At 49.6% G+C, this 27,977-nt stretch overlaps 1 protein-coding gene and 1 gene segment (V, D, J or C); both read left to right on the forward strand.

Annotated features, from left to right (window-relative positions):
* The first annotated feature begins 313 nt into the window (after positions 1–313).
* On the forward strand, positions 314–27,937 carry LOC119052935 (T cell receptor beta constant 1-like). The segment is given in 7 exon segments: positions 314–415; positions 539–828; positions 23,908–23,968; positions 26,339–26,728; positions 27,141–27,158; positions 27,286–27,392; positions 27,698–27,937. Coding segments are annotated over 7 exon segments (936 nt in total).
* On the forward strand, positions 14,348–17,719 carry LOC119052944 (anionic trypsin). Its single transcript, XM_037150350.2, has 5 exons — positions 14,348–14,387; positions 15,366–15,525; positions 16,556–16,809; positions 17,231–17,367; positions 17,509–17,719. Exons 1-5 carry the CDS (start codon positions 14,348–14,350, stop codon positions 17,659–17,661), a joined length of 744 nt encoding a protein of 247 aa, XP_037006245.2. The 3' UTR covers positions 17,662–17,719.
* Positions 27,938–27,977: the final 40 nt, after the last annotated feature.

The raw sequence follows: 27,977 nt of genomic DNA on the forward strand, positions 1-27,977 counted from the left end.
CTCCTGGCCTGGGCCGGCAGCCGGACACAGCCAGCTGCACTCTCACCAGCTGCCAAATGGCAGGACACTGCTGAAACCCAGGGACACTGCTGGAACCCAGGCTCCCAGATGCAGGCTGATAGCATGTCTTACCAGAGGGTTCTTGTAAGATAGGCTTCTAGGGCCTACTGTGTTAACCTACGCACACACACACACCCTGACACTGCCATGAGGAGATGGTGGCTTTCACTCTGGTCCCTCTAATCCCTCTGGGATCTGTGCGGTTGCTGAGGGCCCATGACTATGGGCGGTGACAGTGACGTCAGAGATGTCAGTCAGCCTGTCGCCTGCACCTGGGAGAAGACCCTTTCTGACCCCGAACCTGCCATGGGACTCAGGCTCCTCTGTGGTGTGGCCTTTTGTTTTCTGGGAGTAGGTGAGTCCGGGGAATTAATGGCAAACCCCTGCCCTATTATTTCTAGACCCTGGATACAAGATTTTCCCCTTATTGAGCTTCCTGATGACCTCATTCTCCACCTTCTTTTCCCCTCTTTCTCAGGTCTCATGGATGCCAAAGTAACCCAAACCTCAAGATACCTGATCAAGAGAAGGGGAGAGAAAGTTGTGATGGAATGTTTCCAGGATATGGGGCATGACAGAATGTTCTGGTATCGACAAGACCCAGGTCTGGGGCTGCGGCTGCTCCATTTCTCATACGGGGTTGACAGTAATGAGAAAGGGGATTTCCCTGATGGGTACAGTGTCTCCAGGAAGAAGAAGGAAGGCTTCTCCCTGACCATGGAGTCTGCCACCCCCTCCCAGACATCTGTGTACTTCTGCGCCAGCAGTGAATCCACAGCACTGCACAGCTGCCTCCTCCCTGCACAAAAAGGGCAGGTGCCGGAGGGAAGGGACCAAACTTAGGGCTGAGTTGTACTGGCTCCTGTGGCACATGTGTGTCACTTGGGGAAGAAAGGTGGCCCCTCAGGGGAACCAAGCCCACAGACACACGTCTTGGCCAGGAGAGCACAGAACATTTTTCGTGCCCTACTCACCTGCACTTCCCAGGTAGGGGCCATCCCCAAGTTAGCCCACCCAAACCTGCATGTCATCCCCAACGTAGATTTATGAGATTCAACCCCAACCAGGGGGATAAGTCCTCATACCTGTTTACATGGAAGAAGCACCTTTCTACCATTTTTTTAATCAGTTTTTCCTTCCCTTTCTTATTCTTGTCTGTCTTACTATCATTTGCCACTTTGTTCTACTTCTTTGCTCTTAATTAATGTTTCACTAGGGGGCACTCACACAACCTAAACTCCTTTTGGTCAATTTTATTGTCCACGTGCTGATTCAAGGAAAAGCTTGTGGAATTGGAATTCTGTTCATTTAATCTAAAAATGCGAAAACTCGGATAAAAGTCTGTCTTTTTTTCAGGTTCTCAAAGTGGTCAGTAATGCTTTACTGGGAAATTCTGGACAGGGAAGGAATAAATTATGATGCAGAGGTTATAAAAGTTAAATTATTCCTGTATACATGATCATCTGGAAAAGTATTTGTTTATTTTTAAGAATGAGACGCCCATCCTGTCAGTAAATACTAATTGAGCCCTTTGGGATTGCAACAGAAATGTAGACAGTATTAGAAATCTTGGTAGATTTCCCAGGTGTATGCATTGTTAAAACTTATTTAATGGAACTTCAGAGTTGTATATTTTACTGTGGGCAAATTTTATCTAAAAAAAGAAACATAAGTAAATACTGAACCTTAGTTAATTATATGCATGCTGAAGTGTTTAGAAATGCAGTGTGCCTTCAACTTTGAAATGTATCCACAAATTTAAATGGGTAGATGGATAGTTTTATGATAACACAATAAGTAGCTTTATTTAGGTTGTGGGCACATGAATGTTCATTATAACACTTTCAACTTCTCTAGATTTTGGAAACTCTCATCATAAAATGGAAAATAATAATGAGGCAAATGTTTAAATACTGAACTAAATTTTAGTACTGAACTAAATTTTAAATATATCAATAAAAAAGACATTGTGAATAAAACCAGAAGCAAGGCACAGGATGATGTGAGCAGTTTGCTCCTATCTGTATTTTAAAGAGGACCAATGAGATACACGTAAATTTGAATAAGTCAAGAATATTTCAGTAACATATACAGCAAAGTTTTGACTGGTTTCTTCTGGAGAAAGTAACTTACTTTTCACTCTCTGTTTTGTTTTGTCTTGTTTTAATATTTTAATCATGTGCAAGCATTAATTCAATAAATAAATTCATTAAAATTCTACGTCAACTTGGTATCCATGACACCCTTGAAAAAAGTCTAGAGATACCACTGCTGTTTGGAGAATAGAAAAAGGGAGAAAGATATCTTTGCTGTTGGTTTAGAAGAGAGAAGATACCACCAAGGGGGAGACAATTTAGAATTTCAGTCAAGAATAGGAGTCACTTGGTATTTTTAGCAAAATTTGAGATGAATGCAATAGAAAGAAATCTTGGGTTATCTTGGCAGAAAGTTTGATATACTTGACTAAACTTTTTAAATGTATCCTTAGATGTCAAGAAAAAATGGAGTGTTCTATACATTTTACCAGTATGCTACTTAGCAAAGTTTATCCTGAACCACTGTCTTGGGTACCTGGCATAGGTGTAGGGACACACACACACACACTCACCCTGTAGGAGAAATGATTACTGGAATAGTATTATCCCCAACATGCCCCATTTCCTCTATCATAAAGTGAATTGCTTCTTCAGTTTTATTTTTCTAAAACACAGCTAAGTCCTATGATTTATATTCATTCCTAGCATAGTACTAACCACCACCCCAAAGTAACAATTGTTTTTCACAGTGCATCTTATAATGGAACCAGAGATATATAAGGCAGCTTAGTTTTACAAGAATTTCTTTCTAAAGGTCCTTGTTTCCTTTAGGGAATTTGGCCCATCATTCTCAGTCACCCACGAGATTCTGCTTTCGGACAACTGCAGAAGTGAGACCATCCTTTAGAGTATTGATGTTGACATTTGGGTTTGGGGGTCACATCGGCATGGGTTTGAGTCCTGCCTCTGTCACTCGCTCTTGGACTGTGTGAACTTGGATAGGTTAGTTACGATCTTTAGGTCTCATGCGTAAAATTCCTCATTTGTTAAAATGGGATGAGAGTAGCCTAAGTAGCCTAACTTCTAGATAGACTGAAATAATACATGTAAAGCACAGAGTAAGTGCTCAGAAAAGTAGCTCAGCTTTTATGCAGAAGCAAAGTATTTTACTGGGAGGCAGGAAGTCAGGAGCAGAAGCCAGTTAACTGGAGTATGGGCTGAGAGAGGAATAATGGGGACAGTTTGGAACAAAGAAGATTCAACAGACAGTTGAAATCCTGAGTTATAAGTTTCCCCCATATTCTGAGGTTTCACCTTAGTTATCTGAGGTCCGTGCTGCACCCCATTCTTGCTTTATACCTGAAGGGTAGCACAAACTCGGCGCTCCATAGTGATGGACAGCAGTTGCACACTGGGACGCCTTATGAGTGAAGAGCCAGACACCTCCACTAGGGGGCAGACTAATTTCCTCCATATTTGGCAGAAACTCAACTTTCTGCTTATAGGAGGGGTACAGACAACCTGCAGGAAAGAAACTACACAGTGGTGGGGAAAGATGAACTTGAGTCTGACATCTTAGTGCCTTTGCTCAGGGAAGAGGTGAGGGTGTCATCGAAAGATGCTGACTTTCCTGCTACTTCTCCTGGGAAGAGGTATGAGCCTTACAGGGTAGGGAAGTCTGGGGCTAATAATGCTAATGCTGAGGAGAGGATTACAGGGTCTGAGTCCAGCAGAGGATGTGGGTGGGGGGTGTTGGGTTAGAGGATTGGGCAGAATAACGGTTGGCAGGACAAAATGGAGGCAGTGCCACAGGGTTCTTCGGGAGCCAAGGTGACACCGGAGCAAATAGTAAAAGACCTTCCTGCCTGGGGACAAGCTGGTCAGACCTCATGGGTTTCTCTATCTCCCTGCAACCAGGCTCCGTGTTTGGCGCTGTCGTCTCTCAAAACCCGAGCAGGTTCATCTGTCAACGCGGGACCTCCGTGCCCATCCAGTGTCAGGCTGACAGCCAACTCTCCTTCATGTTCTGGTACCGCCAGCTTCCAGGACAGAGCTTGACACTGATTGCAACGGCAAATCAGGGCTCAGATGCCACTTATGAAAGCGGATTTAAAAAGGACAAGTTTCCCATCATCCGCCCAAACCTAACGTTCTCCATTCTGACTGTGAGCAGCGCGGGCCCCGAAGACAGCAGCTCTTACTTCTGCAGTGCTGGAGACACAGTGCTGGGCGGAGATCAGAGATCCCTGCAAGAACCTCAGCTCCCTCCTCCCTACACCCTCCTTCCAGCTCCCTCCTCCTTCCAGATGAGCCCAAACACCCAGGCTGGAGGGAGGAAGCCACAGCTTTGGGGCAGAGACAGCTGTGGGTGTGTTTGGTGGGTGGGTATGAGTGTGAATGGGAGGACTAGCAGGGAGAGAGAACTTGGAGGACTAGCTGGAGGGCTCCATTCACAGACAGGAACTGTGGCTACTGAGAGCCTGAAGCTAAAACTTCTTCCAGGAGAGTGTTTAGAAATGCTCAGTGAAGACAATCAGACAGTCTGCCTTCAAGTGCCAGGTTCAGAGACACCTTTTAACAATTTTATCTCAATGCTCTATCTAGCCTGTTCTTGATCAGCACACCATATTTTGCTGTGTATAATGCACACCCCACATTTTTGTGCACATTATACACGGGATTATTATACCCATGGTATGTAATCATTATATCCATGTAGCATCCTTATTTTCCCCTAAAAATTTTGGGCAAAAAAGGGTATGCATTATACACAGCAAAATATGGTAGTTTAGAAGGCCCTTAGTCATCTTGATAGCGTACTAGTCCATTACTATGATAGCATGATGCTGATTGTTCTCGGTGAATAAAAATTATAAAGCACTCTAGGTGCCTCGGTATATGACATATGCATGCTAGACCAAGATAAAACCCGAAAAAGTTCAGGGACCTGCCACACTGGTGAGCTTTTGAGTAGTCCTGAGGTATGGGACATGTTGGAGTACTCGCTCTAAAGTGAGAGTCCAGCAGCTGCAACTTACTGCCACCTGCCATGCAGAAAGCAATGCAACACTTGGAGGGCCTTTCTGGACTTTGGAGTTAACATATACTACAGGTGGGTGTGCTGCTCTGGTCCCCTACTGTGTCATCTGGAAGGCGGGGCACTGGCTGGGCACCAAAGAGTTCTGTAGCACCATGGGGCTGGCATGAAAGCTGCCCTGCCTCCCGGACCAGAGACCAAGCAGGCTCAGTTGTTCCTGAAGTACCTGTGTCCAATAGGGATGCACTCTGAAACCCACGGCATTCTCTGTTAAAGAGACTTTCAAGGCAGATGCAAAGAATTTGGGGCTATAGCTATACTCTCTTCTACTTGCCCACAGATATTCTTCCTTTGAAAAGCCGTTCCAGCTCTTGACCGGAAGCCTCCATATGGCACTCAGAACTGGGTGTTATGTGATCCCCAACACTGGCAAGTTGGACAAGCAGAGTTTTCTGTGATACGTGGAAAACATATAGTCAAGACCAGACTCCAGCATAGCAGAAAGAAGGGAGAATTTAATTTCAAGAGCAAGTCCCAGTAACATGGTACCTGCTTCTACTTCACCCCCCACCTTGACCTTCAGTCCATACCCGAGGCCCCATGGGAAAAGCATGGGCCTGTCTTCTGGATAGCTCTGCACTGTCGTCTGGAATGCTCATCCCTGTTCAATACAATGTGCTTCTGAAAGGTAGTGGTGAGAGGTAATCCTCCGAAGGGCGGGACATCAGTCCCTACACGTGGTTGTCCGCCTGTTATTGAAGGAGAGACCACCTGCAGCATAGAGCTATCATGTGGTCAACTCTCTCTCACACTGTCATGGAAACTCCACGACTCACATTCTCCTTCTTTTAACTTCTCTGTGTCGCCTATGGGTCATTTCTTTCGACCCATTCTCCGGTTTACTAACTCACGCCTCAGCTCCAATGAGTCATTTATCCTTTTCATTGACTTTTTAATTTAAATTATATTAATTTTCATTTCTGGAAAATCTACTTGGGTCTTTTATCAAAAGGAGTGGCCATTTTTTAAAGTACCTCACTCCTCGTGTATTTTTAAATTACTTTATTTCTTTAAGGGTATTAAGCATCTATTCAGAACTTTATCGGTTAATGGCAACTGCTGATGACTTTTGCTGGTGTTTGCGTTTGTAGGTTCTGCTGATTCTCCCTCAGGGTGGCTGAGTTCCTGGTGCATCATGTTACTTGATATTATGAATTCACCTTTGGGAATCCTGGAATAAGATGGGTGTTTTAGAAAATATTTGGTTTTGCCTCTGCCAAGCAGTTGGGATGAATGGATCTGATGTCATTTCATTTTATAATTCTCAGCATGTATCTTCTTGGTCATACAATGTCTATTTCAAACCCTAAAGGGCTGACTACTCAGTGCCATGAATATTTAGAGGAAATTTTAAAACCCTCTACCCAAAGTCAAGACCAAGAAAAATAATATTTGTTGTTAACTGACTGTGGGATTATTTTGTCCCTTTGCCCTGTCGCCAAGGGCGTGGCTCTTCCTACATTCCCACTTCATACAGGAACGATTTTCCTCTCGCTCCTCGTTCAGTGCAGGGTCCAGCGGACCAGTCTCCACACATGCTAGTTGGGCCCCTATCAGCTTCCCTTCCGGCCTTGTGCTCCCATTTCCCTCAGGAGTGGGCACCTTCCCCTACAGGTAAGCCTTGGGTTGTGAGCACCTTCCTATATGAGCCCAAGTTTCTCCAAAGAAGCAGCAAAACTTGGGTCTTTAGAAGTTTGAATTCTGTCACCAAGCAGACTTGAGTTTAAAACTTGGTTCTATTGCTTTATAATTGGATATAACCTTGAAAAAGTTGCACAAGTTCTTTATCTATCTCCTCATATATAAAATGAAGATAATAATGATACCCACAAAATGAATCAGGAGGGCTTGCTGTAAGAAAGAGATGAAATTATCCACATAAACCACATAACACTGCACTTGGTAAAGATGAACCATGGGATTTACTTAGTTACCACCTAAATGTATTTTCACCATAATATATAAAATTTTAAAAAATTTTTATTTAGTTATTTTTCAAGTACAGTTTTTTGTTTATTTCTCCCATCCCAGCCTCCCCCGCCCCTTGCTCCCCACCTCCCTCCCATTTCCTCCCCTCCAGTCCTCATCCCTGTGTCCTTCATACTTGTTCCTCTAAATCCCTCCCCTTTTTCCCCCTTAAATTTCCTTCCCCCTCCCCTCTGGTCACTGTCCCCTTGTTCTCTATTTCAGTGTCTTGGCTTTTATTCTGCTTGCTTGTTTGTTTTGTTGTTTAGCTTCCTATTAAAGGTGAGATCATATGGTATTTTCCTTTCAACACCTGGCCTAGTTCACTCAGCATAATGCTTTCCAGTTCCATCCATGTTGTTGCAAAGGGTAGTAGCTCCTTCTTTCTCTCTGCTGCATAGAATTCCATTGTGTATATGTACCACAATTTTTTGATCCATTCATTTACTGATGGGCAGCTAGGTTGCTTCCATCTCTTGGCTATTGTAAATTGTGCTGCTATGAACATTGTGGTGCATAGGTTCTTTGAGATTGATGTTTTAGGATTCTTAGGATATAATGAAATTTTATCATTAGTGATTCCTTTCATGAGGTTAGCTATTGTCCTCTCTGGGAAATTTTTAATTATTATTATGTTTCAATTATAATATAAATGCACGTTATTATAATATATACAGATTATTAAAATGAGAATTCAAATCATTTAAATAAAGTTAGATCATAGGATACATACTGCTTTATAATTTACTCTCTTAACAAATTTTCATAACTACCATTTTATGTCAAAAAACATACTTTATATTTACCTCCATAAGAATACTTTAATGTATTAATGACCACCCTTTATATATCAGTTTTTACAATCAATAAACAGTGGCAAGGTAAAACTCCATATGCTGATGGCAGGGTTATTTAATTTAAAAGGCAGCGGTTGTGTGTGTTGGTTCATTTCTGTTACAGACTCAGCAGGCAATCACGGAAGCCCCTCCCTCCACCTTCGCATGGCTGAGTCCTTCTTATTCAGATGTCAACTCAAATATCCTCTCCCCAAAGAGGTCTTTCCAGACCACCTAACTGTCGACCCAGCCACCGGTCACTCACATACATTATCACTTTCCCATTTTAATTACACCTAATCACCACTGTCTAACAAGAACATTATCTGTCTATATCTGATAGACAATCACCATTGTCTATATAGGCCATAGATGCATAATATATATTCTTATTTATTGTCTGTCTCCCACTGCTATGCACACAAATCCACATAAATGCCACGAAAGCAAGTACATTTTCCATCTTCTGCATTACTGTTTCCTTACCACTTAGAAAATCCACACAACACCATAGGAATCCAGTAAATAGTTACTGAATGTTGTGGGCTGAGTTGTGTTCTTTCAAAATCCCTGTGTTACAGTCCTGTTCCTCAGTGTTGTGGAATGTGACTGTATTTGGAGACAGCATCTTTAAAAAGCTAATTAATCTAACAGAGGCCCTCAGGATGGGCCCTAATGTCATCTGGCTGGTGTCCCTGTCAGAAGAGAGCACATACACAAAGAGACACCAGGGTTGTGCCCAGAGAGGATAGGCGGTGGGAAGACACAGGGAGAAAGTGGCCCTCTACAAGCCAAGGAGGGAGGCCTCGGGAGAAACCAAACCTGCCAACACCTTGATCTTGGACTTACAGCTCCCAGACCTGAGAAAAAATAGATTCCTGTTGTTTACGACACCCAGTCTGCTGTATTTTGCTATGGCATCCCTAGAAGACTAACACACTGAATAGAGAAATATGATTCAGAAATAGAGGAAAATTGGCTAAGCCGTATGGGCTTCCTTGGAGAAAAATATATTGGAATTTAGACAACGTCAGTCCTTAAGGAAATGAACTAGATTGTTCTAACAGGAGGGAACAGCTGCTTTGACCTTTATATTTGGATAGAGAGGTGGCCCAACAATGTGTGGCAAGTCCTCTGCTGCCTCCCCCCAGATCTGGGAAAGAAACAGGTGTAATCGGTTCTAGATACGTAAGCCCAGAACCTGCTCAAACATAGTAACCTTGAAGTGGATAGTCCTCAAACTAGAATTGTGTTGGTTGGCACCTGTGTGGATCAAGCACTTGCTTTTGAACCTGGGGAGCCTTTCACAGATGCAGCTATAGGACAGGTTGGCCTATAGGAAGTAGGTGGACCAGTTGACTAGCTTCCAAACAGACAAAACAGTCTAGAGCTTGACGAGCCAAGTGAGTGGAGGGAGCCCAGTTAGCTTATCACTAAACTGGGCTTGGGGAGTTCAATCTGAATCTAATATGATTTAGGGAAATAAATACACATGTCATTCACTAAACCCTGAGTATCATGGAGCAGTCACAGCTTCTGTGATAACAACAGCCCACCTGAGTCGCCCTCCTGGACTCTCTGCTGGCTCTCCTCTGCTTACTCTCCGACAGAGTCGGTGGTCATGTAAGCAGTTTTAGTAAGTCCAGGGAAGGGACAGGGAGTGACTGAAATGTGAACAGTGAGATATTATATTATAGGACCCAATCTATCTTTAGGTTTAAATAATAGCCTCCATTGCTAAAGACGTACCCATTCACCCCTGCATAGAAGGCTGAAGAATATATATGTAAATTTTCCCTCTGGACATAAAACATGCCTGTGTTTTCTGACTTTGGGGGAGGGGGGAATAGCATGGGGCTGTGGGAGGAGCAGAGCTTACTCCAGGCAGCCAATCAGCCACAACCAGTCTACGTCTCCACCTTCCTCTCTCTTCGATTTTTCCAGATCACACTGAGCATCTCCACACTCCCCAGACTCAGTGAGGATCTCCAGGCTAAGATGCTCAAGAAAATAGTTCTTACTGGAGAAAGGGAAATTGTGCCATGGGGGAAATCCATTGTTTAGAAAAATAAGGGGTGAGGAAAAGAGCTAGGATTTTGGAGCAAAGACAGCCCAGAAGGTGACAATCTGGTTGGAGAGTGATAAGGGACACTGGGGACTAAGAACTGAGGAGAAATTTCTGAGCTGGGGGGACATGGGGAGGAAATTTTTTTTTGAAAAAGAAATTAGTGACTTGCAGCCTGACCAAAATCTATGTGTCAGACCACCGAGAGGTGTGAAAGAGTCTAACATGAGGCAACATGATGAGAAACAAACTTGGCTTGAAGAGGGAAAGGTTCTGGTGTCATCTGTTCATTCCTCAGCCAGGTGACCCTGGGGAAGTCCCTTCACCTCTGAGCTTTAGATTCCTTATTGGCAGAAAGAAAAAACTGGTACCTCCTGCCCATCCTGTGAGGCCGCACTGGACCCCAAGTACTGGGAAGGGGAGTGGGAGGTTCTGTGGTGGAGCACACAGGCTCTAGAGTCAGACTCCCGGGTCACACCCCACCTCCACCACTGACTGGCCACATGAACTTGGGCAGACTCCTTCACTCTGTACAGCTCATTTTAGTATCCATAAAATGGGCAACCCCCTACGTGGCTGTGATAATAAAAGCAATCTTTACAAGGTCCCTGAAAGACTTACACAATGCTTGGTAGAGTAAGCTCAGAGAAACTATTGAATATTATCACAATTAAAAAGACAGTGGTTTGAGCCCTGGCCAGTGTGGCTCAGTTGGTTGGGTGTCATTCTGCAAAAAGATCCCCAGTTGGATTCCTGGTTAGGGCATTACCAAACAGCAAGGGGGGGTCCCGCTGCCCACCACCACCCTCTAGGCAAAATTCCAGAGGCAAAGTTTTGGTGATAAAGGAAAGGAGTTTTTATTCAATGACTACACAGTTTTGGAATAACAACTTTCCACTTGCATTAGTCACTTAAGGCTAAAGCTCTTTAACTATTTGTTACAGCTTTAATCACTTAAGCCTATCGATTAAAGCTAAACTCTGTAGAGTTCTCCTAAAGTCCTATAGCACCATTCCCCATAAGCTTTTATTTATCTTATTTCTGTAGGGTTAGTTTACAAACTAAAATAACATGAGATACAAAAGCTACACCATTTTGGAAGAAAGGCAGGCTTCTGCCTCAGACCTCATCCCCTCTAGAACTTCCAAGGAAGAATAACCCTGCCACCCTCTGCCAGGCCAGCCCAATCCTAGGCTGCACCCGGAGTTACTTCCCATCCAAAATTCACACGTAATCCATCTAAATTACCATCTGTTGGGAAATGCAGGCAGCTGCAGCATGATCATCCAGGCATCCTCAAGGAAGAAAAGCCGAAGAACCTGAGAACCAGCCCATCTAAGGTCCCGAGAGCCCTTCTTTTATTTCAAACCTTCTTGCCAATAGTTCCATGTGCTCTGGAGGCATTGAGCATCTCAGCCCACCCGTCCTAAGCTGTTTACTGTTGCCTTGGGCAACCTCCTCATGTGGCCCCTTTCTACTCTTCCCCAGCAATCTGATCAGATCTCTCTGTATCAAGGGCACATGCCTGGGTTGCAAGTTCAGTCCCCAGTGAATGTGTGCAAGACACAGCCAGTCGATGCTTCTCTCTCCTATCAGTGTTTCTCTCCCACTCTTTCTCTCTCCCTTTTCCTCTTTCTAGAATCATTAAAAGAAAAAAAAGACAGTAGTTTGATGTTAAGCACTAACTATGAACTAAGAGAACGTCTTAGAGATATAGACAAAGGAATCCATAGTTCAGACTGAAGAGTACCAAGAGCTGCATGACTTATCCAGACTCAATTGGGGCAAAGGTGGACCTGAATCCATCCTACACCCCCGGTCCATGCTACACACCCAAGCCTACACTATGATGCCAGGGTCCCCACCTATAGCGATCTTCTCTGCCTGTAAGGTGGTTCCTGCTACTTTGAAGAAAACTAACCACATAGTCTGTGTGGTGTGACAGCTTATTCTGAGAAGGAACACAAAATATCAGGAGAAGGCTGGTCTTAAGGCTTTTGACACAGAAAAGACCCAAGCTCTTGGGGGTTCCATTTTAGACAGTGCCAGAGCCACAAGCACCAATACCGAAATTCTCTCCCTGGTCTCAAAATAATTTCCTATGTTCTACCAAGGATGACCTCCCCATATCTGCCCAGGGCGTGCCGGTATCTACAATAAGTGTTTCTCCTTATCCTCTAAAGAGGGACTTCCTATGAAGACCCCACAAGGGGGGGATAAATCAAAGTAGCATATTTGGTGATGTTACAGTATAAGCCCCGATTGGTGAGGCTCCATAACCTGGGTCTGCTACCTGTGAACACAGAGAGGTGTATCATTGATGCCCAGATGTGTCCTAAGGGGTCCCAGGCCATGGCAAGGCAAGGTCCTGAGACCAGGTGCCAGGCGGAATGTTATTCAGCCTTCTATTTCTGCCAGGGGGACAAGCATCAGGAGGGACCAGGAGGTAGTTTGTTCTCTGACTTGGTGCCAAATACACTTTCTGTAGATAGCACCTGCCATGGTTCCCAGGCGTCACCACTCTTGCCAGGCTTCCTGTGGCCTCGAGGCTACTCTTAGATCTGTGTTCTTGGGCAAGGCAGAACCCATCTGAGTCTCAGTCTCACCTTCTATCCAGCGAAATAGCTTTCTTCTCCATGCCTCACAGTTAAAAGATTGGTGAGACATTACACTGAAAACTCAACAGAAACAAAAATCAGCATGGTGTGTGTATGGAAGTTCGTAAAAATCTGCCAGGCACTGTACCACATAGCAGGATTTCCACCTGCTGTGGGCCCATGTGTGTTTGGAGGGTGCGCAGCAAGGGTGGGGCCCAGCTCCAAGAGGTGCAGTGAGAAGCTGTGCCAGGCACTGAACCAGAAGATGCCCCCAGGTCCCTCTCAGCCCCATGAGTCCCCCATTTGCAGCTCCCCCAGTTCACTCTGGTCTGCATTTACTCCATCCCTCCAGACTACTTCCTGTCTCACCACCAGACTTCTGAGCTTTTCTCACTTGATCCTTCAGCTCCAGAACATTTACTCATTTCTATCTTTGAGAGAATTCAATGAACTCCGCCTGCTCCTGCCCCTCGATAACTCTGAGCTCAGAGGAGCTGAGAAGTCTCTCCATCAGAGGGCTCCTCCTCCTACCTGTCTCCCACAGACTCTAATGAGGCCTAGTTCTATCTCTGTACTGCTGGCCAGCTTGTGCCTCAGAAAATCACAGCACTGTGTCCATCTTGGCAGCCATGGCAGGTCCCAAATTGAAATCAGCTCTGGGGAAGATTCACTCTCTATGGAGCCCAGTTATTGTACTGGCTCCATTGTGTCTAAAATAAAAAATTTCAGAATCCTGCCCCCACCCCTTCTCATGCACTGTGTCTTTGTTTTTGATCACCCAATACTTGACTCCTTCGCCAGGTGCTAATCCCTCTACCCACTGCTGAGCCTTCGGCCAGAGCCCAGATTGATTATCTTCCAAGCCCTTTCTAATAGCTGGTTTTGTAGCACATAACTCTAGCTCAGGATGTCAGCTCTTAGCAGGTAGGGCAATTTTCACCACTGTTTGCGCAGATTCCCATGGCAACCAGGAGACTGTTTAAAAGAGACCCCATCATAGTGTGAGTGATGAGAAAGACCAGGGCCCCGGTGGTGGGGAAGAGGGGGAATGGGGCATTGGTCTTCTATCCCCCAGACATATCGGGCGAACACTTATTTAACCCTTGCCCTGTCTGCTTTCCAAATACCCCCTCCATACCCTCAGGAGGCAGGAGAGCAGCTGCACACGCAGACTCCCAAGACACTCTGCCTCTTCCTTCTCATCACCTTTTCACGTTAGGATCCCGGTCCCCCAAATCCCTGGTTTGACCTTCCTGCCCTATTCGCTCCCAATATGAGCCCTTCCTCAGTGTGAGTTAAATCAATCTCCATGAGGTCAGAGGATTCCTCGGGGCCCTCTGGACATTCTTCTCTTCCCAGCCCTCATCTCCTCAGCTTGAGAAGGACCTGCCGTGACACGTGGGGGCTGAGCTTCCCCTGTTGTACCCATCCTGGAACACTCCTGGGAGTCAGCTGCTCTTCCTCTCTGCCCTCAGCAGGGACATTTTCTAATCTCCTATAGGTCACGGCCCACAATGGCCAAACATAACAGAAGTGATGCAAGGGCCTGGGAAGGGAAAAGCTGCAGGTGTGCTTGTAGGAGAGCAGTGGTGGCCCTCCACCCCCACGTCCACCCCTGCCCTCCCCGGGGGAGGTATAAAGGCTCTCCACCGTCCACTGTCCACCATCCACCCAATTTCTGGCTGGCCACCATGAATCCACTTCTGATCCTCGCCTTTGTGGGAGCTGCTGGTGAGTCCCATGCATCCCCTCAGGGCCCTCTGGCTCTGTCTCCTGGTAGAAATACCTGCCCTGCCATTGCTGATACTCTGTCTCCTCTGTCTAGCACCCCTTTGTCCCATTTCTGGGCTCTCTTTGGGCTTTGCCTCTCCATCTTCTGCTGGACTCCACTCCCAGCCCATCATCATGCATCCATCTCAGGGCTTTCATTAGAGAGGTTGGAAAGGGAGACCAGGGGAAGGTGGTCCATGGAATATGCCTGTGGTCTTGAGGCTTAGCTCTGATGGTACTGGGCTAGCTCCACTATGGCTGTTCTTAGCCCTAGATACACCTAAGGAGGCTGGAGGGACACTCAGCCCTAGAAACTCTAGGATCTAGGGGGTGGCCTGTGCATTGAATTTTCAAGTTGTCCATGTCATTTCAAGATTCCCAGGTGTGCAGGCAAGGTTGAGAATCACTGTTCTATTGGCCAATAACAGTGCCTACCTATGTCCCATTGAATGGGTCTGGGGGCTGCTCTCCCTGGCCCTTGCCCTGCAGATTTGGGCTTTGGGAGAAGCTGGGTACAGTCAGAGCTACTGAACCATGAGATATTTCTAGCCGGGCCAACCCATCCTTACAATTGGGGCTCAAACAAGTGTTGGGAGTGGACAAGTGAGGAATAAGCGAGGGAAAAGTATTCAGTGGGCATGAAAACCACATTCGGAGCCATATCACATTAAGGGCACTATAAGGACCCTTCTTGGTCCTTGGCCTCCTGATGCCCCCAGTCTGGGCCAGAGCCCTGTGAAGTACCTAGCTATGTGCCCTGCAGACACACAGAGAGATTCGGAGGACCACCTCCATTACACAGATCGGGGATAGCAGTGCACCCTGGCTGCCAGTCACCGTGCCTTTCGAGGAGCCCTAATTAGTACAATCCAGCCACAGTGCATGGTTCCACCTCTAACATCCTGCTGAATCAGTTTCTCCCTCCTCTCTCCACTCAAGTCGCCTTCTCCCCGGACGACGATGACAAGATCGTTGGGGGCTACACCTGCGAGGAGAACTCCGTCCCCTACCAGGTGTCCCTGAACGCTGGCTACCACTTCTGTGGTGGCACCCTCATCAGTGATCAGTGGGTGGTGTCTGCGGCTCACTGCTACAAGTCGTAAGTGCCAAGTGCAGGGCCCTCTCCCAGAGCTCGGGTCAGTCCTGGGGAGGGTGGGGAATGGGTAAGATGGGTGGGAATGCAGAGAGGAGGAGTTGTCCATGACAGCTGACACCCAGGAGTGGGGATGACGAGAGGCACATGTACGAGGACTCTCACACCCAAAAGAGATAAAACAGTGAAGGGCTACAGTCCTGAGAACATTCCAGAAGGGGCTATTGGGGGTATAAGGCGTGACAGAGAAATGGGCAAGGACTTCACACAAATAACCTTTGGCAGCTGGCTGCACTTTAAAAGCACCTGAGAAATGTTAAAAAAAAAATACTGGTGCCTGGGTCCTATCTCAGGGTAATTTATTCGGAGTTTTCAGGAAGAGCATCTGAATGTTGGTGAGTTTTGAAAGCTCTCTCTCTCTGCAGTAATTCTGTTCTATAACAGAGCTGGGAACCACTGTCTAGTAGACCAAGGGTTCTCGGAGCTGAGTGTTCACCGGAATCATCCAGAGGGCCGGCTGGACCTTGGGTAGCTAGGCCACCCCTCCCCACCCCTGTGCCCAACCCCCCCCAGGAATGCTGATTCAGCAAGTCTGGGGTGGGAGCAGAGAATTTGTACATCTACCAAGGTCCTGGAGCCACACTTGGAGACCCGCCAGATTAGATCACCTAGAATGGCAGTGCCCAGGATAGGAGGTAGTGAACCTCACTGCTATACTTAGCCAGGTTACAGAGGGGCAGGAATGTCTGGGGGACTTCAAGCCACTCATCTGTGCCCTTGACATTGGAGACACGGAGCAGGGAGTGCAGGAAAAGGCAGCTTGAAAAGCAGGTTGAAGAGCCATTGCAACTGGACCCTTTGACCCCATCCCCTCTCACTAACACCTGCCTCTGAAGCAGAACAGTTCTTGGTGTCATACCTGTACTGCCCACCACCTCTCTTCTGCCCCCTGCGGTCGCCAAAGCCCCACCGTGAGCAGCTCCCGGGGAAGAGTGGGGGTGTGAGAACAGGTCCTCAGGGGCTCCCCTTGTGACAGCCGCATCCAGGTGAGGCTGGGAGAATACAACATCGATGTCCTGGAGGGGGATGAGCAGTTCATCAACTCCGCCAAGGTCATCCGCCATCCCAGCTATAACAGCTGGTCCCTGGACAATGACATCATGCTGATCAAGCTCTCCTCGCCTGCAGTCTTCAATAGCCGGGTCTCCACTGTCTCCCTGCCCTCCGCCTGCGCACCTGCTGGCACCCAGTGCCTCATCTCTGGCTGGGGCAACACCTTGAGCTCTGGTTGTGAGTGGGGTCTTTGTTTCTTTACCCTCTGGCTTCCCAACATTTCCCAGACCCTCTGTCAATGTCCTCTACACCTCCACACACAGAGGATTTTATTTACTTAGGGAGGGAAAGAGAAGGAGAAAGAGAGGGAGATAAACATCAATGTGTGGTTGCCTCTTGAGTGCCCTCTACTGGGCACCTGGCCCACAACCCAAGCACGTGCCTTGACTGGAATCAAACCAGTGGCCCTTTGGTTCACAAGGGGGCTCTCAATACACTGAGCCACACCAGCCAGGGCTAAAGAGCATTGCTTCCTGCCAGGGCTTATGTTCCTGGGGTCCTCTCCCAGCTGCCCTCTGTGTTCAGCCCCAGATTGTTGTCCCCCATCCTGGCCTTACTCACATTTCTCCTTTCCTTTATCTCTCTCTGCCCCTCAAAGACGACCTCCCTGAACTGCTGCAGTGCCTGGATGCCCCACTGCTGTCCCAGGAGGATTGTGAAGCCTCGTACCCCGGAGAGATCACAGACAACATGGTCTGTGCTGGCTTCCTCGAGGGCGGCAAGGATTCCTGCCAGGTGATTGGCCCCCTCCCATGCGGAGACCCCTTCTCCTTCCCCTGACCTGCCTGGGAGTCAGATTGGAACCGCCACGGCTGTGGGGCAGTTCTTCCTTTTTTCTCAGTCTTTACAAAGTGTGTCCTGTCTTCTTCATCTCAGGGGGACTCTGGTGGCCCCGTGGTCTGCAATGGAGAGCTCCAGGGAATCGTCTCCTGGGGCTACGGCTGCGCCCAGAAGAACAGTCCCGGGGTGTACACCAGGGTCTGCAAGTACGTGGACTGGATTCAGGAGACCATAGCCGCGAACAGCTAAAGCTCCCACCCCGCCCCTCTGCCATCCCCATGCTAATAAAGTGACGCTGATTCAACCACGTGTGTCTGTGCCCGCTCCCACGGCCGCAAGGGGCTCTGGGAAAATATCTCCCACCCCCAGATCAGACGGGGCCCTGGCTCCTACAGATGAGCAGAGCGCCCCCTTACCACCTGTGCTCCCTAGAACCCTAGTTGGGCAGCACGTGACGAGATGGAATAAAAAAAAAAATCATACGCAGGAAGCGAGGACAGGCTGTTTCCTGGCGGGAAGTACGTTTCAGAAAGGCTGCGTGTTAGAGACTCCCTGACTGTGGCTGCACTTGAGCGCAGTGCAAGAGAATGCTCCACACAGCTCCCAGCACAGACACATCCAGGGCAGCGCCATGCAAACGCCTTGGCTGCTTCCGAGTTTCTCTGTCATGTACTCTGACCCAGCCCGTGCTCCCTCCTGGCAGCCCAAACCCCACTGGGTCCCTATTTCTTGACAACCTGCCCACGTGTCTTCCCATTGAGGCCTTGAGTCCTCAAGCTCCAGAGAAATCTGACTTTTGTTCATCTCACCTGGCGACACCAATGCGTATGTGCCATACTAAGTGTTTTCCAGACATTTCCAGGGGTGGTTCGCCCTCCCCTCTGGAGTGAATACTATCCCAGTGGCCCAGACAAGAAAGCAGAGGTTACTTTACTCACGTCCCTTGTCCAGCAAATGGTAGATCTGAGGCTAGTGCCTCCTTATTCACCTGGCCCCAAAGCCTGTGTTCTCTCTAGTCCACCTCACGGTCTCTCCTCTGGCCACTGTGGTCCATCAGTCCTGCTCCCCAGTGTCTCTCCAGTGCATCCCCTGCCTCACTGCACTTCCAGAGGGAGAGGCCTGGTTTCCCTTCCACTCTCCAACACCGTGTGCAGAGGGGTCTTGCACATCACATCAAGTCCTGATTCGTACCTTTCCAGACCTCCCACAGCTTCTGAAACAGGACCCGAGCTCCTGACCCTGGGGATACAGGGGGGCTGTTGCTGCTCTGCCCCGGCCTGGATTCCCAGCCCCTCACCTGCTCCTCTGCTCCCCCGAGGTGCTCCCGCACTCAGAAGTCCTGGTGGTCCCTCCAAGGAGCCACGCACGCACCTCTGACCTCAAGCTCCAGCACTATGGTCCCTCTCGCTCGATGGCCTTCCCACCTGCCCCTTCGCCCCCTTCAGAAAAGTCTTTTCTGACTCTTCCATTCCCGATTCTCTTCTCCTCATCCCTGTGCTGGTGCCACTGGCCCCAGGGCCCAAGTGAGGTGTTTTCCTTTCTGATCCTTGCTGAAGGCCTTGCTCATACTGCTTAGTAAACAAGCTGCGTCTACCTTGGCATTCAATGGTGAGCTCTCTAGGGAAGAAATCTCATCTTGAAAATCCTGACATATCTAGTGATTAAACAATGCCCAGAATACAAGAGGCCCCCAGTGCCTGAGTGAAGAAAGTATGACCTAGGAGTGGAGAGAAATGTCCTGAAGGAAGACAGGGCCTTCTAGAAAAAAATATATATATTGGTTCTCGAGGTGTGATCCCTGCAGCCCCAGGATCCCTTGGGAATTTAGGAGAAGTGCAAATTCTTGGGTCTGAGCCCAGACCTACTGAGTCAGAAATTCTGGGATGAGACCTAGTGTCTTGCATTTTGACAAGTCCTCCCAGGCATTCTGATACAAGCTAAAGCTGAAAAACCCATGCAGTAGAGAGATTCAGGTGACCCTGAACAATGTTAGTCCTGGTGCAAGCCCTAGTGACTAACATTTTTACTATTTCAGGCCCCACGATGAATCGGTCATTATGATTATTATTATTATTATATGAAGAGATGGGACTTGAAGAGCTTTGGCAGCTTGCTCACAGTCTCATACACAGCATTGGAGGGCTGGGTAGGGGCCAGGAGGTGGGCTTCCCCGAGGGACAGGGCCCTCAGTGGCCTCAGGTACCAGGGCACCCAGCAGAGTCCAAACCTTAAGTAAGGAGGCCTGGGGGCTGATTCCAGCTCTGCTTCTGCATCTGCCTGACTGGCAACCCATGTGGCCTCTAGGCCTCAGTTCTCTCTGAGGAAATCAGGAGACAAATTTTAGATTAAAATGAGAGCCTTCACATACTTCAAGGATTTCAAGAATTGCACATATATAAGATGTCATTTATGTATCTCCTCCCCACATGGCAAGGCACACCTTGAGAAAGGCACACAGGTAACCGGGCTTTCTGCTCCAGTCTCCAGGAACACCATCCACATTCTTCTCACGCCCTCAAGTGGCCACGTTCAGATGTGCAGTTACTTAGGTTTTAAAAAATGAGGAAAGGGTGCCTCCTGCTGCTCAAGATGATGAATGATCCCACTCAACAACAAGCTCCTCTTAAAAAAAATAATAAAGCTGCTAGCGCACTGGTCACGTGACAGTGTGACAAACTCGAAGTTGGGACAAATTCCATCAGAATCAAAAATAGCCTCGATACCAAGACAGAGTGGAGTTATTCTTTTTAAGGCCAGTTGAGATGAGGGTCCCCAGCTAGCTGGTCCAAAGGCAATTTACTGAGAGGGTCAACTATTGGCAGACCCAAGGGGCGAATAAGACAGGAAAATATACAGAAATAAATCGAAGTAAGTCATGACATTGATGAAATTGTTTCTCAGTGTGGAAAAGGAATAAAGACATGGTCTTGCCACCAATGGCCTTTGATTGGGGCTTACGGTTGAATGTTGTGAGGTCTGTTGCTGGCTATCCCTGAGTGAAATAAACAGACTGTCTCTCCTTCCTCTTTCTTTTTCTGCTAAATTCTAAGAGACACGCGGCTGCTCCCACTGATAACACCACCAGGTAGCACTCTGGTGCTCTCCACGCTGACACCTGTGTTGAGGGACAGGCAGGGGGTCCCCAGCTTGGCACTGAAATAGAAAGACCCAGTGTAATTTAGGGCTTGATTGTTTATTTCCAAACCAATCAGTAAACCCACTCCTAAAATTTTTCATTGAAAAGATCCTGGGACTTCTTAGAAATATGCGTTTTTCACAAGCTTTCTAAGTGACTGGAGGTTCATTCAGCAGATTCACGGCCACGAAATAGCTTCTTATGCAAACTGATCTTCTTGGGGAAAAATGATAACTTTGGAAATTACACAAGTAGGTTTTTTTTTTAAGTAGCATATTTCAAGGTATTACTTAAAGCAATATTTGCTATTTCTCTTTTCTTTAAAGTTGCATTATTTTATTTTACATAGATAATGTAGCCAGGGCTCAAGAATCAAAGCAAGGTGACCCTGAACAATGTTACTTTCATTTCCACTCATGCAGGAAAGCCCTGCCTCTGGACGCCTGGAGGTCAGTTCTCCTCCAGACCACCCTGGAGTGTAACAGCCCCAGGGGCAGGCCCAAGGTAGAAGGGGGCTTCCGCTTCTAGGCAGGGTGGCTCCCCACGACAGTGACAGCAGCCCACAGCGGGGCGGATACCGAGGTGGGGAGAGAACCAGGCCCCTGATAGGCTGTCTCACAGAGACACTTGTCTCTGAGGAGCTAAGAATGTCCTGAAGACGGGGTGTGGCGTCAGGAGGGAGACCCTCCCACCTGTGGGTCCCTGCCACTGCCACTTCACACTACAGGGCGGGGTCTGATGCTCCCCAACTCTGACACCCTCAAAGGGCAGCTGCTCTGGCGGTCTCTTCCTGGCTCTGAGGGGCGGGCCCATGGGAGGGGTGGCTGTGGGAGGGGCGTTTTTGTACAAAGATGAAACATTGTGGGGACAGGGGGCCACGGTGATTCATCTCTATGGGAAACCTTTACAAAAACCCCTCTGCCTGCCACGTCCCCACAGGGGACCCCTCCAGGGTCACGGGCCCCAAGGTGGCTTGGTTCAGAATGCCTCCAGTGCACCCCCGTCTACATTCAAGGCCAAGGATAAGTACAGGCCTGGATGGGAATGGAAACTTCCAGGCAGAGAGAGAGCCCAGATGTAAGAAGGACACCTCAGGGTGGTCGTGGGGGAAGGACTACATCTCAGGACAAGGTCACTGGCAAGGGACATGAGAGGGGACCCATTCTATAGAGGAAGAAGACAGAGGAAACCTGGGTTCTGGGACCCTGTCCCCCTCTCCACGCCACATCCCTTTGAGAGACGCTCTGGGACCATTGAGAAAGGGGCCCTGGGCCCTCCGGATGGACTCGAGCCTTGCTCCATGGCTCCAGGAGCCAGAGCCAAATTGGTCCTGTGCAACATCTAGAAAGCATGGGTGCGGGGAGCCCCATCAGCGCTCATCCCGGAGTCCCCCAGACCAGCCAGGGCCCCCCTCTCCATGCCTCCATCTCTTTTCCTCCTGGCCCCATGTCACTGTGCAAACACCCAGGTTTTCTTTGGAGACGGCACCAGGCTCACAGTTGTAGGTAAGACATGCTCCATGTCTTCCGGGCCCCTGGTGGGTCCAAGGGCTGCATTTCAGAGTGGTCCTATTCTGATGTGCCAACTATGACTACACCTTTGGGCCAGGGACCAGGCTGACGGTCGTAGGTAAGGCCGGGGTCTCTGGTGGTGCAGCGGGGTGGGGGGCAGAGGGAGGTCCAGGAGGGAGGACTCGACCCCAGGAAATGTGGGCAGGAAGGGGTGAGCCGGCTCTGGGGTCCTGGCTGGGGAGATACCATCTCTGGGTCTGTGAAGGATTCATGTGCCCTGGAGGGCACATCTGCCCAGCCACCTGGGGTCCCCTGTGAACGGAGAGCTGAGGCTCGAAGTCAGTGGGCAGAGAAGGAAAGGGGACGGCACTGCCCCTCTGAGTACTTGCCTGGAGTAGGGGAGCAGGGGAAGGCCCAGGAGGTCATGAATGGTCTCTGAAAACACCTGTCTTCCCTCGCTGGCAGAGGCTCCTGTCCTTTCTTGGTCTGGATTTCACAGGAGGCCACACTGTGTCTCTCTCCCCGGGGCATGGAACCAGCTCCGGTAGGGTATACAGGGTATCCAGGGCCCTGGCAAGGGGATCCCAGCTGCATTCAGCACACAAGGGGGGTTTTGAAATGGACTCAGAAGGCTGTGTTCTGGAAACACCGTCTATTTTGGGCAGGGCAGCCGGCTCACAGTTGTAGGTAAGCGAGTCGGGGCTGGAGGGCTGGGAGCTGACAAAGAGAGGGAGGGACCCAGAGGAAGCCACTGTCTTGGGGGCTCAGGTGAAAGCACGTTTGTATCAGAAAGGTCTGAATTCTTATTTGGATGCAGGCAGGATGCAGGCTCTGTCTCCAGTAATTCCAGGGACTGGCTGTGCCACGTCTGGGTTCCCCTTCCCCTGCCGGAGGCAAGTGGCCTGTGCTAGGAAGGGGCCACCTTGTCCATCTCTGTCTCCTCGGAAGGGACCCCACCATGGCTGTGACAGATGGAGAGCCTTATGGCCGTAGAGACTCCAAAGAAAGGGACGGACACAGAAGTTGGGGGTAGGGGGGTTCATGGGGTTGAATAGGTCATCTTACTATAGTGTTTTGGGGGGCAGGGTTGTCCTGCTGCCGCCACCTCCTGAAGCTAAAATTCAGCTGAGAAAAAGGAAAGAGAGCTGGCAGATGGCTTCGGGGAGGAGTGGAAGGTCGCAGGGGCAGTTTCCCTATGAGGCTTCCCTGCTGTGTGAGTAATGAAAAGCTGTTTTTCGGCAGTGGGACCAAGCTGTCTGTCTTGGGTAAGTAAATGCTTCCCTGGGGAGAGTGTGTTATAAGGTTGGGGGCTCAGAAGGACCCCTTTAGAAAGGACAGGGATTGAGAACACCGCAGGAGAAAGGCTCAGAGCATGTGGGTGAGCCGGGCAGAGCCCCCAGGAATTCTGGGGGACCCTGGCTACTGGACGGAGTGGCCCCACTGGTTCTGGGGTTTTGTACATGTGCATTGTGCTGTGGAGCAACCAGGCACAGCACTTTGGAGCTGGGACTCGACTCTCTGTCATAGGTAAGGCGCAGGACCGAGGCGGCAGAGCACCGTCCCTTGGACCCGGACACTGCTCCTCCTCCCAGGCCTGGTGGAAGGGGGTTGAGTACGCTCTGTTATCCCTGGGGGGCTTCCAAGGAGCTGTATCTGCTCCCTTTGGTGGCCTGGCCCCTCCTGAGCTGCTTCCTCTTTCCTCTCATTCCCATTGGATGCTTTGGTCTTCCTCCTGAGGGAATCCCTTTGGCCGAGGGCCATGACTCCAAGCAGGGAAAGGAGGCCACCAGGTAGCTAAGATCTGCCTCCTGGAGGGAGACCAAGGCTGGGTTTTACCACAGCCCCCTGCTGCTGTGTTCCTATAATTCACCCCTCAACTTTGGGGCCGGCACCAGGCTCACCGTGACAGGTATGGGGTCGAACTCCAGACCGGGTGGGATGCCTGTGTTTGACCATGGTGATCGGTCCCTGGGAGGGCAGTGGGGTGTCAGGACGGGATCAGAGCCCCCCTGTTCCTGCTGGAGCTCGGGGCCCCTCCCCACCCTGCCCGGAGCCTCCACACCTCGCTCTGCCGTGTGTGCCGCATCTCAGCGCAGGGCTCCCTGCTTGTTCTTCAGGCTTTGTGTTTCTCGCTCCGCTTTCTGTTGTTCCCCAGACTCCTCTCTTCTCTACTTTTTATCATGTACTTTCCCTTTCTTACCTGATCTCCGTTTTTCTTCCCTCCCGTTTTAACTCCGGCCCTGCATTGTTCACTCCGCTGTGGCAAATAGCTCTGTCTTCTACATGAACGCCCTGCCTGACACCTGCCTCCAGCTCAGAACTCTGCCCTGGCCTTCGTCACCCTCCTCCTCTGTCTCAGCTGGTCTCCAGAGACCCGCGTGTGTCTTTCTGTGGTGGCTCAAGGGCTCAGGAGAATTGGGGGGTTTGAAGGATGGACCCGAGCCCCAAGGGCAGAAGTCCTTGTCTGGAATTGCGGGGGAGGGGTCTCTGGGGGCAGCGTGCTTGGTCAGGGTTAGAGCAGATAAGTCACTACAACTGGAAACCCACACCATCATAGCAACTGACAAGGTGTGAAGAGGAGACATAGGCAGGAGGCCCCATTTTCTCCAACCTCTGACTGGGACTACAGGGCTAGGGGTCCATTGTGAAACGCTCGGGAGGAAGCTGACAGTCGGAGGAGCAGGGCAGGGACAGGCGGGTCTGGGCTGGAGATGCAGACAAGGCTGGAGGAAGGCGACACGTAGGCCCCAGACTGGCTGGCTGGCGGGATCGAGCTTTGTCCACTAATGGGGGCACAGCCAGGACTGTGATGGAAACTTCAAAATTCAAATCACTGGCATTCAAAATGCCTGGGTTCTGGGGGAAGGGGCTCAGGCAATCAGAAAGTGATGTGTAGAAAATGGCAATAACAATGCCAGGTGCTTGGGGTCCTCCGGCTGGAAGGGGCTGGCTTTGGTGCAAAATCCTTGGGGAAGGACTCACCTGCAGTGAGTCCATTCTTTTCAGTCCCATTGTTCACTGTCCCTGGGCCACAGAGTTTGCCTTTTGCCAGACCTGTGTCTCAACTTCCGTGTCAGGAACTTGTCCCAAATTTGCATCAAGGAGAGATATCTGGGTTTGTCCCAGTGCCACTGCCAAACCTCATGCCCATGGTCAAAACAGAGCCAAATCCAGGGCTTGGGAAACTCTGACAAGAAGATGCCTGCTAGACAGATGGACATGGTTTCTCCTACCTCTCTGTGTCTTCGACTGGGGACGTGTCTTCAGACAGTTCGAGAACTCCTTTCTCTCCCATACGCCAGGTTGTAAACAGGCCCAAGGGTGTGTAATATGGGCCCGCTGATGAAATGACCTTTGGACTTTGGGATTTGTTCCTATCCAGTGACCAAGCTCTTACTGCTTTTAAGATGGCAACACTTGGGTGTGAACTAGGTCCCCAGACCTGGCGGGGAGGCTTGCTGAGCACTGGAAGGAAGAAAGGGCTCAACCCACGAGAGTCACCCTGGGCAAGCTACCACACACCCCATGTGCCCCAGGGTGGGAGGAAATATTACCTGGGAAGATAATAGCCGCAGGCACCTTAGCTCTTCAAAGCAGGTTGCACATGAAATAAAAGAAAAGAGAAGAGAAAAGGTAGGGAGGGAGGGAGGGAAGGAGGGAAGGAAGGAAAGAAAGAAGGTTAAGTATAGTTTAGAGAAAACAATATAGTCAGATGTCATGGAGAAAGTGTCTCTTCTAAGCAAGAAAAGCTAATGTTTGTATGTGCAAGTGTCCAAACTGGCAACCACATACAGTTTAGGAAACAGGGCAGTGGTAACAAGAAAGAGGCCATTCAGTTCCTAGGATGGTGTTGCTAGTGAGAACCTTCTGCCTCAAAATCCAGGCTCATTCAACTCTGCTGTAGCCACTTCTAAGTCCCAAAGATTACTATGCACCAAAGAGGGCTTTGAACAAGGACGAAAAATAGACAGACATACTCTTATGATAAACAAAAAAGGCCCTGAGTGTGAGACTTTGCAAAGAAACCCAAGAAAAGCAGGACACAACGTCTCCTTAGGGAGACTGAGAGGACATGGGGTGATTGAAAAGAAGGTGGCAAAGTTGAAGGGGAATGACCACAAAGAATAGAACAGTGTTCCCAAAATACACTGGACCTCTTTCATAGTTTTGCTTTACCGTGACCACCTTCTCAGCACACACACACACACACACACACAGCCTCTGCCAAACCCACACAGCTCTCAGACCAGCCCTGGTGCCCACCCCTCTCCCCTTCCAGACGACCTGAAAAGGGTGAAGCCGCCCACAGTCACTGTGTTCGAACCATCGGAAGCAGAGATCGCCCGCACCCAAAAGGCCACGCTCGTGTGCCTGGCCACAGGCTTCTACCCCGACCACGTGGAGCTGAGCTGGTGGGTGAATGGCAAGGAGGTCAAGAGTGGGGTCAGCACAGACCCTCAGCCCTACAAGGAGCACCCCAACAGCACTGACTCCAACTACTGCCTGAGCAGCAGGCTGAGGGTCTCCTCCACCTTCTGGAACAACCCCCGCAACTACTTCTGCTGCCAAGTCCAGTTCTATGGGCTGGACAGCAATGACACTTGGGAGGAGAAGGATGGTCCCAAGCCCACCACCCAGAGCATCAGTGCTGGGGCCTGGGGCAGAGCAGGTGAGTGGGGTCTGGGGGGGCCAGGCAAAGAGTGAGACAGACCAGAGAGATGAGGGAGGGGGCTTGTGGAAACTGCCAAGGCCAGATCCAGAGAAAAGGGGGAGGGGTGGGGACATGAAAGCCCACTATGCAGGAGAACAAGGCCCCTCAGGCGACTTCTTCCCCAGATCCCAGACAGTGCCACTTGGCTGCCAGGCCCCTTACTGCTGGACTGGATGGCTCAGCATCTGTGTGGTGTGGCCCCATCCCGTTCAGAGCTGTCCCATGAATGTCAAGGACAGGATGTCCTCATGGGCACAAAGGAAGGCAGACACTGCTAGACTCCTCTGGTCTGGGCCTGAAGTCACACTGACTGCAAGGCTGAACTAGTGTGTCACCTGCTCACCCATTTCCCTCCCCTTTCTTCTTTCAGACTGTGGCATCACCTCGGGTAAGTGACCCTCTACTTCTTGCTCTCCATCTCCCATGGTTTTGCTCTGGAACCAGAGAACGGTGGTGGTGGCGGGACTGAGATACCTGCTCACAGGTACCCACCTGCTCTCCCTTCCTGCCAACAGTGTCCTATCAGCAAGGGGTCCTGTCTGCCACCCTCCTGTATGAGATCCTGCTGGGGAAGGCCACCGTGTATGCAGTGCTGGTCAGCGCCCTGGTGCTGATGGCCATGGTAAGAGGGGCAGAGCGAGGTAGGCAGGTTGGAGGTGACATTGAAGCGCAGCAACTCAGAGCCAAGAGTATAGGGACTCTGCCAGGATCCAAGGGGGGCGGAGGAAAGAGAGGGTTTACCTGCACACCTTAGAAGGCACCTCGTATCTCTGGGATCGCAGTGGAAGAACCATGAGGGAAAGAGAAGCTGGGGTCACCGAGATCCTGTGGAGGTTGTGAGGATCCCTGTGCCTCTAGTCAATGGGCCATCCGGTTTCCTCTCAGTCCCCACCACTTTGGGTAACTCCAAAGCCTTCTCCTCTTCAGGTCAAGAGAAAGGATTCCTGATGCCAGCTCAGAGGTGGAACTTCCAGCCTGCTATTGCCCCAGTGTGGATTCGCCTTTTTCCATTTCTAGCCAGTGCTTCCGAAGAGCTGTTCTCACCTCTCAACGCATCCATATGTACCTGCACAGCGGGGTGCTCAAGACTGCAATCCCTCTAACCCCAGGGGCACCCTGGTGGGCCCGAACAGACTGAACCAATAAAAATAGCCTGTTCTCGCTTGATGCTGCCTGCAGTGTCTACTTAGCTCTTTTGCCCATCTCT

Source organism: Artibeus jamaicensis, unplaced genomic scaffold, assembly GCF_021234435.1.
Source record: "Artibeus jamaicensis isolate MK-2021 breed Jamaican fruit bat unplaced genomic scaffold, CSHL_Jam_final scaffold_2172, whole genome shotgun sequence".
In the NCBI taxonomy this organism is placed as follows: domain Eukaryota; kingdom Metazoa; phylum Chordata; class Mammalia; order Chiroptera; family Phyllostomidae; genus Artibeus; species Artibeus jamaicensis.